At 42.7% G+C, this 14,116-nt stretch overlaps 1 protein-coding gene across 9 annotated transcripts in view; it reads right to left on the bottom strand.

Moving 5' to 3' along the window:
* Positions 1 to 14,116, bottom strand: part of EXTL2 (exostosin like glycosyltransferase 2) — a 44,140-nt gene that overhangs the window by 5,683 nt on the left and 24,341 nt on the right. For 5 of the 9 annotated variants that reach the window (XM_073593033.1, XM_073593034.1, XM_073593037.1 and 2 more), the window contains one exon: positions 2,678 to 3,087. In XM_073593033.1, coding sequence (XP_073449134.1) covers positions 2,678 to 3,065 — 388 coding nt within the window. In that variant the 5' untranslated portion in view covers positions 3,066 to 3,087. Of the gene's footprint in view, positions 1 to 2,677; positions 3,088 to 3,257; positions 3,306 to 14,116 lie in introns of all 9 variants that reach the window. The other 4 variants (XM_073593029.1, XM_073593032.1, XM_073593030.1 and 1 more) reach the window with 1 other exon arrangement.

Genomic DNA, 14,116 nt, shown 5'->3' with positions numbered 1-14,116 from the left:
AACACCGAAAAAGCCTGCTGTCGGCTGACATCACAGATCTCCAGATTCTGCAGGGATCAGACAATGTTGAGATCCACCCAGATGCCTTCTCTCTGTTATCCAGGCATACAATGGATATAGAAAGTCCACACACCACTGTTAAAATGTCAGGTTTCTGCGACGTTGTACCCAAACAAAATTGACATCCTGTTTTTCCCACAAATAGAGCTTTCTTTTGGTGGTATTTGATGACCTCTGCGGTTTTTATTTTTTGTGAAAAAAAGGCCAAAAAAAAAAAAAAAAATATCGCAATAAGGGTATATTGATTGGTTTGCGCAAAAGTTGTAGCGTCTAATAAATAGGGGATAGATTTATGCCAATTTTTTTTTTTTTTTTTTTTTTTTACTAGTAATGGCGGCAATATGCGATTTTTATTGGGACTGCAACATTGCGGCGGAGGATCGCACACTTTTGGGACCACTAACATTCATACAGCGATGCTATAAATAGCCACTGATTACTGTATAAATGTCACTGGCAGGGAAGGGGTTAACACTAGGGGGGCGATCAAGGGGTTAAATGAGTTCCCTCAGTGTGTTCTAATTGGGGGGGCTGCCTGGGGAGGAGACTGAGCGTTGTTCCTACACACTAGTAATACACGATCTGTCTCCTCTCCCATGCCAGAACAGGGATGTGTGTGAAAAAGATAGATATAGAGAGAATATATATTTTTAATATACATACATTATATTATATTTATATTATATATATATATATATATATATATATATATATATATATATATATATATATATATATATATATATATATATATATATATATATATATATATATAAAAATTATGGATCTGTCAGTAGCAATCGCAGGTCCCTGGCGGACATCCCGGCTGCCGGGCACGCGCATTGGCTGCTCAGTGAGGCAGCGGGTGTGTGTGCCCCCTATACTCCTTAAAGTGGCCGCCGTACATCTACAGCGATTCACGCAGGGGAGCCATTCTGGCGCCGTCAAAAGGTTAAACTGGAGGTCTCAAACTGGTGGCTCTCCAGCTGTTGCAAAATTACAAGTGCCATGTGGCATTGCAAAGCTGACAGTTACAATCATGACTCCCACAGGCAGAGGCATGAGTTTCACAACAGCTGGAGGGCCCGACAGTTTGCGACCCCTGAACCACCAAATGGCTGGTGTTATAACTGATCACATGTGCAGCATCTTGGCAGCTGAAGATCAAACAGAGGCTAAGATGTCAGCTTCCTTTGCTAAAAACTATAGGAGTGTTTAGTTCCACTTTAAAGGACAAACATGTAATCAAGAAAGTCAGACAGATATCAGAACTCCTGATCTGCATACTTATTCCAAGTCAGTAACTCACAAATACTATAACCACTGATCCAGCATGACAGCTAGACACTTATTTCCATATCATTTACAAGTCAGCCTTCACACTTCCCTAGTAGAGATTTCTCTTAAAGATTGTTTTCTATAGCTCAACTACAGTTGCAGTCTTTGGAACAGTTCCTCATCTACACACACACACACACACAAAAAAAAAAAAGTGTAGCATGCATGCCATTTGTCCCATTTATTTCTACGGCTAGAGCTCACGGTGGGCCCCAGCCATCCAGAGAAGACAAAGGTCTGTAGGCTGTCTCGTTCATCTTGGCACTCTTTATTGGAGTTCCCAAGTGGCCACATCCTGCAACAGTGCTTGGCTTTTCCTCTCTCCACATTGCCTTTTTTACCTGTGATCACAAATTTATTGTATGTTGGTTTTTATGAAAATAAATACCAGATTTGATTTTGATCTGCACCATTTGGAGCCTTCTTTTTTACATACCCTTTCCATCATGAGCCCGCCTGATCCATCTATCCAGGCATTACTGGCCCAAGGGCTGGCTCTTCTGTGGTAATCGTATTGGGAGAAGTACTGACCCCCGAGGACATCGGTGTCTGCTCCAATCCCTTTGCTGAATACTTCAGGACACTTCAAACTGTTCCTGCTGCATTGAGATTTCCGTTATTCATGCCTGTTTGATCTGGTGTGGCTGATATCCAGGTCCACCGGTTTCGGTAAGAGTACCCATTCATTTTCTTCTGTGATATCTGCTGTCAATATTACACCTGGTGTTCCTGACTCCGTGTACGAAGAAAATCCCAGTCTGTTGTGCTCTTGGCCCCTATATGAACAATTCTTCACCTGTGGTTTATCCACCACCCTTTGGGACTGTCCCACTTGAGATTCATCACTTATTTCAATTTTCCTTTATTGGGACTTATCCACATCTTGATCTTATCTCTCATTTATACTTTAACTTTATATTTTTCATACAGTTTTTTTAGCACTGTTTTTACTAGGGCTACATTTCTACCCACTTCCATTTATGAATTTGTCACATTCGTATGGAGCTGCTTTGCTCTTAAATTTTTTTTTCAAGATAGCGCAATAATTTTTTCGTGATTATATACTGCAAACAGTGTGCCCCTCCAACTGTGGTATGATATGCAATGTAGAATTTTGAAAAGACCAACAAAAGAAGTGAGACTTCCTGATTCAGATGCAGACATTATGGTGCTGGAGTCCGCAAGAGATAGAAAAAGCTGGCAACTGAACCAAAATGACCAATACATCAATGCAAAAACTCAGTGTGGATTCGTAGGGAAAGACATTAGTGGCACTCACCTTGGGTTTGTATCTCTGGAAAGTTCTGCAGCCTGTTTCGCATGAGATTAACACTCTGTTTCTTGAAGTAAACAGACATGGGATGGGGTCCAAGACTTTCCCACAACTCGTGTGGCGTGTCCTGCCCCACATTATTCCACACTACAATGATGCTGTGGAGATGGGGCATGGCCTGGTAGTGATTTAACATTTTCAGTAACAAATCAGTTCTGTTAAAGCTCTGCATTATGAGAGTGAAAGAGTCCTGTGAGGAAAGGCTGGAGAAGGATGCTCCCCGCCGAACCCCCAGCATAGAATCTTCATGAGCAGTGGGGAGGAGCGCAGCAAGGACACTAAACAGGAAGAAGAGGACGACAAGAAAAGCACAGATGACACGGAGCACCTTCATCCTCTGCAACCTTCCCACAAATCTGCATAAAACATACAAAGATAAAAAAATCTCTTAGAAATCTGGCATTCAATTGGATTGATCAACAAAAACAAAAACAAAAAAAGAGAAGGGTTAACAGGAGTGTCCAATCAACATTAAAGCTAGCTCTAATATTAAAGATGAATAGTTATGTTATAATATTTCTTGTACCTCATATTGAGCAGGTGTCTCTTTTAAAGGGAAAACCTCATGGCAACACTAACAGAGAAGGAGAATAATAATTAAATTACAGGTATTTATATGGTGCCAAGAATTTACACAGTGCTTTACTGCACATACACATCAGTACCTGCCCTCGAGGATCTTACAATTGAAGGTCCCCATTTCACATGCTCATACATCCTAGGGCTAATGTAGACAATAGTCAAAATCATGAGTATGTCTTTGGAGTGTGGGAGGAAACTAGAGCACCCAGAAGAAACCCACAAACGCAGAGAGAACATGCAAACTCCATGCAGAAAGTGTCCTGACCAGGATTAAAAAAACAAAAAACAAAAAAAAAAAAACAAACAAACACACACACACACACACAAAATGGACCACAGTGCTGCAACGCAGACATGCTTACCACCAAGCAAATGTGCTGCCTAATTTTTAGGCAATTTCAACCACTTCTGATCACTGTATCAAATATCTGTGTTAAGGCAGCCATAGACTGTTCAAATCTCAGCCGATTGCTACTGGTGTGTGGGCAGGCTGATTGTACCCAAGTCCATCCATCGATCGACTTGGGTACAACCAGCACGTCAGAGTTTTAGGATGCCATTATTGCCTGCAGCTACAGTGCCTTGAAAAAGTATTCATACTCCTTGAAATTTTCCACATTTTGTCATGTTACAACCAAAAACGTAAATGTACTTTTTTGGGATTTTATGTGATAGAACAACACAAAGTGGCACATAATTGTGAAGTGGAAGGATAATGATAAATGGTTTAAAATTTTTTTATTTTTTTTTTTAAAACAGATATCTGAAAAGTGTGGCGTGCATTTGTCTTCAGCTCCCTTTACTCTGATACCCCTAACTACAATCTAGTGGAACCAACTGCCTTCAGAAGTCACCTAATTAGTAAATAGAGTTCACCTGCGTGTAATTTAATCTCTTTCAATTTGTTTTTATTAAGATTTCAAGAATAAACAGAAAGATACATAACATGGAAATAGATATCTGAATAGTCATTAGACAATGCATTAGTTCAGGTATGTGAGTATATGGCTTAACGGATACATTCATACTGTGAGTCAAGTTACTGTTTGTGGCTTAGGCTCTTACTTGGTAATGGTGCTGCCATTGCACCCCCGACACCCCTAAAGGGAGCCAACTGTGCCACGGAGTACAGAGCAGCATCATTTCTACTTTCCATTGGTATTAAACAGAGTTCAAGTTACAGTGATACACTTGTCGTTCAGCATACATGGATTGTAATGTAAGTCAACATTAACAGATGCTGTCCATTAATTTCAGGCTTATCAAATATCTATAGTAAGAACAATATGATAGTTCAATTCACAACTGCAGAGCTATTTTTTCATAACGCAAGGAGTTTAAAGAGTAGAAATAAAGAGAATAACATGCAGGATTGAAACTAAAAAGAAACAAAAAGCTAACTAACATAGACACCATTCAATACCAAGAGCTCCTTGTTACAAAGGGTACATTTTCATGTATCCTCTGATCTAAATGCTCTTTAAAAAGGGAATTCACATAGCCAACAGTTCCAGCTATCATGAAATTTGTGAGTAAATTCCTGACTACCAAAATTTTTTCATATTGAGCAGAGTTCTGTACTCTTTTAATTGTATCCGACACATTAGGGGCTCTATTGGATTTCCAGAGGGATGCTATGGTCATACGAGCTGCGGTAAGAATTTGAATGATTAGGCAACAAAATTGTTTGGGAACATTCCCTATTTTTTGGTGGAGGAGGACCATCTCCGCTGTTGGGAAATTAAGAAACCAGTAACCCTTGAGATCAGGGAGAATACTCTGTTCCAAAAACTACGTAAGCATTCGCATGTCCAGAATATATGAATCATAGACCCTACCTCTCCGCACCCTCTCCAACATTTAGGGTCTGCAGAGGGGAAGATTTTGGACAACCTGAAGGGAACCAGATAGCTTCGGTTTGTCTTTTTCAGGAAGTTATCCCAATGGTTGACACATCTGGAGTCCCTAAAGGTTGATTCTCTGGCCCGTTTCCAATCTCTGATACCGAACGAGATTCCCAGATCCTTTTCCCATGCTAGCATATGAGCTGTTTTAGTACATTCCTCCTTAGACTGTAAGTGGGCATAGAATCTAGAAATATCTCCTTTTCTATATGGCCTATTTTGAAGTTCCTGCCATACCTCACTGTTCACTGCAATAGATTTTATATCTCTTTCCTTGAGTAGATGTCTAACTTGGAGAGCTTCATAGTGGTTATGTGTCGGGTGCGTTGTATTTAAATCTTTGATGAAAGCGATCCCACGGGAAAGCCAAGGTAGCACCCTAAGAGACAGGATTGTGTATTCTAGGACTGGGGTCTGGGCTTTAATGTGGAGCTGATCAGGTTTGTTGTTTTGCCCCTGGTGGATCAAGTTCCAGGCGTGTACCGATGCCTGGATTGCTGTGAGATCGGGTATGTGTAATGGGAGGCTAGTTCTAGAAGCCAGTAGTAATGATGGGAGATCTGAAGATGTCGTTGAGGCTTTTTCAAGTTCCACCCAGAGTTTACCAGAAGTCTTATCAAACCAAGAGTGGAGTTGTTCTATTAGTACTGCAATTTGGTAGTTTACTAGCACCGGGAGACCTCCCCCCCCCCCCCCCCCCCCCCATACGGTTTTGATTTCAGCAGCATTGCTAACGGAATTTTGGGAACTTTACCTTGCCAAATGAATTTTTAAAGTAGAGTATCAATTTTTTTAAAGAAACTAGCTGGTATTGTGATGGGAAATGTCCTGAAGAGATAAAGGATCTTAGGGAGTACTAGCATCTTAAATGCCGCTATACATCCTAGCCAATTCAATTCGTATTGTGCAATGCGTTGAGTATCTCGGGAGATGGTTTGTAAGAGTGGTTGAAAATTGGCTTTGTATGTGTTGGCAGTGGGGGTTGTCAGGACTATGCCTAAGTAGGGTAATTTACCGTGTGCCCAAACATAGGGAAATTGCTTTTTTAAGTGGGCTAGAATTGGATTAGATATATTTATCAGCAAAATAGTAGACTTAGTGGTGTTAAGTTTGTAGTAGGAGATACTGCTAAATATATTAATAGTAGATTGGACCGCTTTAAGCAAAGAATCTGGGTTGGTCACTGTTAGGACTAAATCATCCGCGAAAAGTCCAATTTTATGGTGCTGACCTGCTATCTTAATGCCCGTAACTGCGGGGTTTGTTCTAATTGATTCAGCTAGGGGCTCTATTATTAGGGTGAAAATAAGGGGAGACAGGGGGCACCCCTGTCTGGTGCCATTAGAGATTTGGAAGGGTACAGATAGAGCATTGGAAGTATATATGTTCGCTGAGGGGTTAGAGTATAACGCTAAAATGGCAGACTGGGCAAAATCTTGGATCCCGAAATTGTCCAGGGTAGCTTGCAGGTAGCCCCAGTGCACCCTATCAAATAACTTTTTGGTGTTCAGGGCCAAAAAGGTTGTCGTGTTTTCCTAATTCTGCAAGGCGAATAAGATCAAGCATGCTGCGGGTACCATCAGGGGCCTGTCTACCCTGGACAAATCCCACCTGGTCTGTTTTAATTAGGTTAGGTGTGATTTTTGCTAGTCTATTCACCAATATTTTCACGTAAATCTTTGGGTCTGAGTTTAATAATGAGATAGGGCAGAAATTCTGTGGGCAATCTGGGGCTTTCCCTGGCTTTGGTAGCATCACTATCGTGGCTCTTAGCATCTCAGTGGGGAATGAGGCGGTGGATGCCGATTGATTGAATAGTGTGTTTAAGTGAGGTGAAAAACTTTATAGTAAATCAGTGGAAAAACCATCCGCTCCCGGTGATTTATTGTTTGGCAAAGATTTGATAACTGCTAGAATTTCATCCTTCTAATGGGGGAATTCAACGTTTCCAGTCCCTCGTTAGATACTTTTGGCAGGGATAGTGAGTCTAAGAAATTAGCTATCAATGACTCAGATGGCTGAGGGGTCAGTGGATCTGTGGATAAGTTGTAGAGGTCCTTGTAATATTTACGAAAGGCCTCTGCAATATGTTCAGGGTGAAAGACTATTTCGTGTTTCAGGGTTAATAATTGAGGTCAATTTAGATTTGAGTTGTCTTTGTTTAAGGTAGTTGGCTAAAAATGTACCTGCCTTATTACCCTGGGAAAAGTGTAAGGCTTTAAATCTACTCAGGGTGTTCGCATGATTCGTTTCCAGAAGAGCTTTAAAATCGATTCCTACAATTTGTCCGTTCTTGTAATTTATCCTCTGTCAAAAGTAGTTTTGTGATGAGATTCTAGCTGTTTATTGGTCAATAATAATGCAGACATTTCACAGGATTTACGCCTTTTTTCCCTGGCTGCCATTTGTATCAATAGGTCTCTGATAAAGGCCTTGTGGGCACACCAAATCGAGGAAAAGGGTACATCCGGTGTGATATTGGTAGGAGAAAAATTCCTGGATTTCCTCCTCAAGTTCTTTTTTGAAAGGCAGCCAGGTAAAAAAGGTTAACATTATTACGCCACATATAGACAGGCCTTGAGGCATGGGCCTCCTCAACCACTATAGAAATAGGAGCATGGTCCGACCACAGAATAGAATGTATTTTCGCTTCCGACACCCTAGATAGAAATTGAATATCAGTAATAAAAAAGTCAATTCGGGTATAGACCTTGTGAGGGGCTGAGTAATATGTAAAGTCCTTTTCCGTAGGGTTAAGACAGCGCCATACATCATAGAGGTTTTCTTTGTGCAGAACCTGTTGTAAGGTAGGGCGCGTGTGTGACTTTGCTGTAGTCTAGATGACTGTCCACTATCGCATTAAAGTCTCCACATATGTGACCCTTTGCGCACTTGGCGAATCTTCCTTAGTAATTTATGCATAAACGAAATTTGATGTGTATTGGCGCATACACATTAACTATAGTGTAAGTGACACTGTTGATATCACACACCAAAATAAGGTACCTCCCATTGTGGTCTAGTATTAAGGATTGGAGAGTAAAAGCAACAGAGTTCTTTATTGCAATCAGGGTTCCCCTTTTTTTTTTTACTGGTGTATTTGCTGTAAATATATGCTGGAACAGTTTATGTGTGCATTTGGGAGGGTTGGAGGAAGAAAAGTGGGTCTCCTGTATACAAATGACATCTCCCTTTAGGGATTTTGCCTCTTGCCACATTGCTTTGCGTTTGAAGGGACTGTTAAGTCCGTGAACATTCAGTGATACAAGCTTAAGAGACATTTTTCAGGATAAAAGGGATCTCAAGTACCTGGTAGTAAACAATGTCCTTTATTTTTCTTTATGATTGGGGGTATCAGCTCAACTGAGCCACAGGGTTCCCTGAGACAAAACTAAAGCGCCCTCCTTCTATGTCAGGAGTAGTATTCAACCGGGGACAGTGTTCCATAGAGGATCGACTTTTGGCGGAGAGGAACCTTCTGGGAGTGTTTGGTGGTCGGCTGGTAGTAGACCCCATTGTTCCACCAGATGCATTCCTGTTTCCACTTTGAACACTGTATAGGTTTTGCCTTTCCAGATAACAATCAGTTTGGCGGGGAAACCCCAGCAGTAGACTACCCCATTATTCCGGTACAGCTTGGTGAGTGGAACTAGTTTGCTGCGGGCTTGCATCGTGTACTTGGACAGATCAGCAAATAGCGTAATGCCTGTATAAGGCTTTGGCAAGTTGGGATCTTTCCTAGCCCTCAGCATAAGCGCCTCTTTCACATGATAAAAATGTATGCGGGCTATGATGTCATGCGGTACTTTTTCAGGCAAAAATGGCGGTTTGGGGAGTCTATGTGCCCTATCTACCACGATTTCTCTTTTGGGCACCTCAGGCAGTAGAGAAGCAATCATCTGTTGGATATGGTTGCGCAGTTCAGCAGGAGGGACTGTTTCGGCAACTCCTCTGAACTTAACATTGTTCCTCCTGGAACGGTCTTCCAAGTCTGCGAGCTTAGATTTGATAGCTAATAGTTCGTCTTCTGCTTCATTGTGTGCATCTACCAGTTCATTGTGCGCCTCTGCAAAGTCCCCCATTTTGTCTTCCACATGGTGTGTCTGTCTCCCAGGTCCTCTACATCTTTTTTAATGTGTGAGATCATGGACATCATGTCCTTGTGAAGTGACCCCCTCAGTGACACTCACATATCTTTCAGCATTTTGTCTGATAGGGGCTGTCCTACTGCAGAGTAGTCATCTATGCACTCAATGAACTCCCATATGGAGTCCTCAGATGTCCCCTTGTCCCCTCTCACCTGCATACTGGTGTGCTGGGGATTTCCTGGGATTTGCCTTGAGGGGGCTGCTGCCCAGCGACTCCCTGGGAGAAGTGCGGCTGCCACCGCTGATGTGCGAGCCGAGCGGGGAGCTGTGCCTTGATGGAAAGCGCGTCTGCTCCCGGCCGGTGCCATCTTTAGGCGAGCGGGCTTCAGCAGGCCCGAAGTATGTCGTGAGCGTACGGGGTCCAGCGGGGGGGGGGGTGTTTACGCTTCCCCATAAGGAGTGGCGATGTGGCCCCAACTTACTGGCCCTCGGAGGGTGCTTTGGTGCGGGTGTAGGTCACTGGTCTGGCTGGGAACCGCTGTAAGAACCTGGAGCTCTCCTCTCACGTGGCCATCTCCTTCGGCTGCCGGGTCCACCCCCGTAATTTAATCTCAGTATAAATACAGCTGTTCTGTAAAGCCCTCAGAGGTTTGTTAGAGAACCTTAATGAAGAAACAGCATCACAAAGGCCAAGGAACACACCAGACAGGTCAGGGATAACGTTGTGGAGAAGTTTAAATGCAAACTACTCACTAGGGGGGGAACCACTGGGGGAATCAAGGATGGAGAAAGATCTGGGGGACCTAGTAGATGACAGATTGAGCAATAGCATGCAAGGTCAAGCTGCAGCTACCAAAGCCGGCAGACTATTAGCATGCATTAAAAAAGGAGGATATACGCCAGCGATAGAATGATAATCCTACTACCGTATATAATCGAGTATAAGTCGAATTTTTCAGCCCTTTTTTTTGGGCTGAAAGTTTCCCTTCGACTTATACTCGAGTCCCCGCCGTCTGTCTGCATGATCAGCGTGTCATGCAGGCAGATGGCGGCCGGCGTGTGATGGTAATGCTCGGAGGCTATTCCAGCTTTCAAAAGCCGCGCCTCCTGCTCTTCTGTGATAGGCTGAACAGCTGTCAGTGTACAGCCTATCACGGACATTCTCTCATCCTCGTCCGTGGTATGAGAATGAGAGAATGTCCGTGATAGGCAGTCAGCAGTCAGCCTATCACAGACGAGGAGGAGGCGCGGCTTTTGAACTGTGGAATGGCCGAACAGTATCATCACACGGCCGCTGTCTGAGGATGGAGATCGCCACAGGGAGGAAGGAGATCGCCACAGGAAGGCTACACAGGACACAGGTAGGCTGCACATGCACACAGGACACACATGCACACAGGACACACATGTACAGGGTACAGGTAGGCTGCACAGGACACAGGGAGGCATGCAGCTGCAGATGGACATTATTGACCCTCTGCATTTCTCACCCTCGTCTTATACTCGGGTCAATAAGTTTTTCCCAGTTTTTTGTGGTAAATTAGGGGTCTCGACTTATACTCGGAACGACTTATACTCGAGTATATACGGTACTTTATAAAACTCTGGTTAGATCACATCTGGAGTATTCTGTCCAGTTCTGGTCACCAGTCCTCAGAGAGGATGTGCTGGAACTGGAGAGAGTCCAAAGAAGAGCAAAAAAACTAATAAGGGGACTGGAGGACCTCAATTACGAAGAACGACTGCAAACACTAAATCTATTCTCGCTGGAGAAACGACGCTTGAGAGGGGATATGATAGCGATTTACAAATACCTCAATGGTGATCCCAGCATAGGAAAAAACTATTCAGTCTCAAAAGGTGTAAGAGGACACGGGGCCACACAATAAGATTGGAGGAGAAGCGGTTTAACCTTAAACTGTGCAGGGGGTTTGTCACCGTCAGGGCAATAAGGATGTGGAACTCTCTTCCAGAATTGGTGGTGGATGCAGGGAGTATGGATATTTTTAAGAGACTCTTGGATGTGCATCTTAAAGAACACAACATACAGGGATGTGGGAAATAATTGTAGACACTTACATATGTACACCTACAGAGGTTGAACTGGACTATTGTCTTTATTCAACCTTACCTACTATGTAACTAGGGTAGTTATAAAAAAAATAACCCAAGCTTTGAACATCTCACGGAGCACTGTCCAATCCATCTCAAAATGTATGGCACAACTGAAAACCTACCAAGACATGGGCGTCAACCTAAACTGACAGGCCGGGCAAGAAAAGCATTAATCAGAGAAGCAAACAATCGTATGTGTTCTACACTTCTGTAAGCATGTTCACATGTACAGGGTATAAACCAACATGCCTTGATTGGCTCTGGTTGGTGCTGCTGTACAGGCAATTATAGGAGGTAGATAGTAAGAGATGCAGGTGTCTGTGCTAGATCTGTGTAAAAATAAATGCATTGTATTTATCGGCGTATAACACGCACCCCAATTTAAGAGGGAAGTTTCAGGGAAAAAAAAAAAAAAAAACTTTTTTTTTTTTTTAAATAAACCATTTTGATTCATCAAATCAGCTTCAGTGCAGCCTGATCTGCATGCATCTCCCCCATCAATGCAGCTGCCTGATTAAGCCTCACCATCTCTCAAATGTAGGAAATCACCGAGCCGTCATCTCCTGTTTACTCGGCTCTCACATACACAGTCCCGCCTTTGCCATCAGCATTGGACCAGCTCCTGTGATAGACAGAACACTGGTCCAATGCCGGTGGCGGGACTGTGTGTGACGTGAGAGCCGGGTGGAGATGAGATGGTGGCTCATGAATTCCGGAGGCGCTCGTCCCCCTCCTTCCCCTCCGAGGTACGCTGTCGGCGTATAACACGCACCCCTAATTTGTCCCCTATTTTCAGGGCAAAAAAAGTGTGTGTTATACGCCAATAAATACAGTAATTTTTTTTTTTTTTTTAAGAATTCATAGCTGGGTTAAAGCGGAATCAAACCCAAAACCAAATGTGTAAGATATTGCAGCTTACCAATCCCTCAATGTGGTGGCTGCATTAGTTTTATTCTTTTAGGCCCCCCCCCCCTCTGTTTTCACCTGATGATCTGGCCAGTAACACACCTGCTGTATTAGTATGCCCCCCCCCCCCCCCCCCCGAATGAAGGAGCACAGGGGGCAAAGCAAACAGCAGCATTGATAATCAATCAAGCATTGAGAAGGGTAGTGTTAGATGTACTAGCAGGTTTAGATACACTAACAAACTGAAGCCAAACTCAAGCTCACACTGCAGTTACAGCAACAGTTTTTTTTCTTTTGGGATAAAAGGTTTTACATAAACGCTGATCATTGTAAGCACCCCTGTCAGTGGTAAAAGGTTTGTCCCAAACACTCTTAACTGATACATTTGCAGGAGAGTGTGTTCTGTTGAAAAACAACAGACTAATTCCCAGTACCACTTTCTAAGCAACTGTATGATAATCTGAAATTTAGTACACAGCTTTTGAGAGCTGATCACGTCAATTCCTGCAAAATTATCTGAAGGGACAAACAATTTTTGGTACGAAACCAAAAAACTTAAGATTTTCATTTAATAGGTACAGTATTCGTCTGCAGAAAATCAGAAGACCAAGACTACACATGCTCGGAAATGAAAAAATACATTACAATACAATACATTACATCACTTCTGAAGTTGAATTCTGTCGTATGAGAATTTTTGTAACCTATTAGTTTTCAAAATAAGACTAGCATGCAAAAAAAAAAAAAAAATGGACGATCATTCATCTGATATTCTCATTGTGTGTACGAGGCTTTAGGGTCTTCTCACAAGGGTGTTCCGTCTGTTCGTTTTTCATCTATCTGTTGACAGATGAAAAACAGGTAGCAATGTATTCCTGTGGGTAAATGGATGTAAACGGATGATCAGGTCTACTTTTTAAAGTCTCTAGTTCTGTTTCGTTTTAAAAAAACAGAAGCTGACCTAAACTGATGCGTTTTTTTGCATTGATTATTAGGAGTCGACACCTGCCAGTGTCCTAATAACCAGGGACTCGTTCCTGCTGTCAGCAGCAGGGATGAGTCATTGGTTGTTAAGGAGCCAGTAGGTGCCATCTCATTATCAATGACTCATTCCTGCTGCTGACAGGAGGGATGAGTCTGTTAGGACGCAGACAGGTGCCAGCTCCTAACAACCAATGCAAAAACGGACCATTTACATCCATTTAGGGCTTCCTGAACTGTTATGGATGTAAATGAATGATCCTCCATTTAAATCAGTTTGCCTGTTTTACATCCATCAACGGACGAATGAAAAATGGGCAGCCCGAACACCCAAGTGGGTGAAAGGGCCCCAACTGGCCAGATCACCAGGTGAAAATAAAGACAAAACCAAAAAAAAAGGAAAGAAAGCCTGAAAAAGTTGTAGTATAATAAATTCTTCTGGGTTTGATACCATTTTAAATGATGTATATATAAATCTGTCTGATCTTTGAAGGTCACTTTTAGGCCTCATGTATACGGACGCATTAGAGGTGTACAACAAATTCTAGCTTTTTTGTTCACCTTGGGAAGCCCAAGTGCTGCATACAGCTACCCATAGACATTAATGACTGTGCACGGCTAAACCTGCATATAGCATATGAATGTATTCTCTAAATGCAGAAAGTGTGCATTCAAGGAACTGTCTGTATGCTATGTGCAGGTGTACATGAGTCTCCGCATACGGCCATTCATGGGTTACTATAAACAGCACCCTGGCTTCCCAGGTGTGGAAAGAAAGCCATAATTTTACATTGTACACCCCTTTGGCA

Source organism: Aquarana catesbeiana, linkage group LG07, assembly GCF_042186555.1.
Source record: "Aquarana catesbeiana isolate 2022-GZ linkage group LG07, ASM4218655v1, whole genome shotgun sequence".
Lineage (NCBI taxonomy): Eukaryota > Metazoa > Chordata > Amphibia > Anura > Ranidae > Aquarana > Aquarana catesbeiana.
Note: the sequence above shows the minus strand (reverse complement) of the source record. Positions and strands in the feature narration are given on the sequence as shown.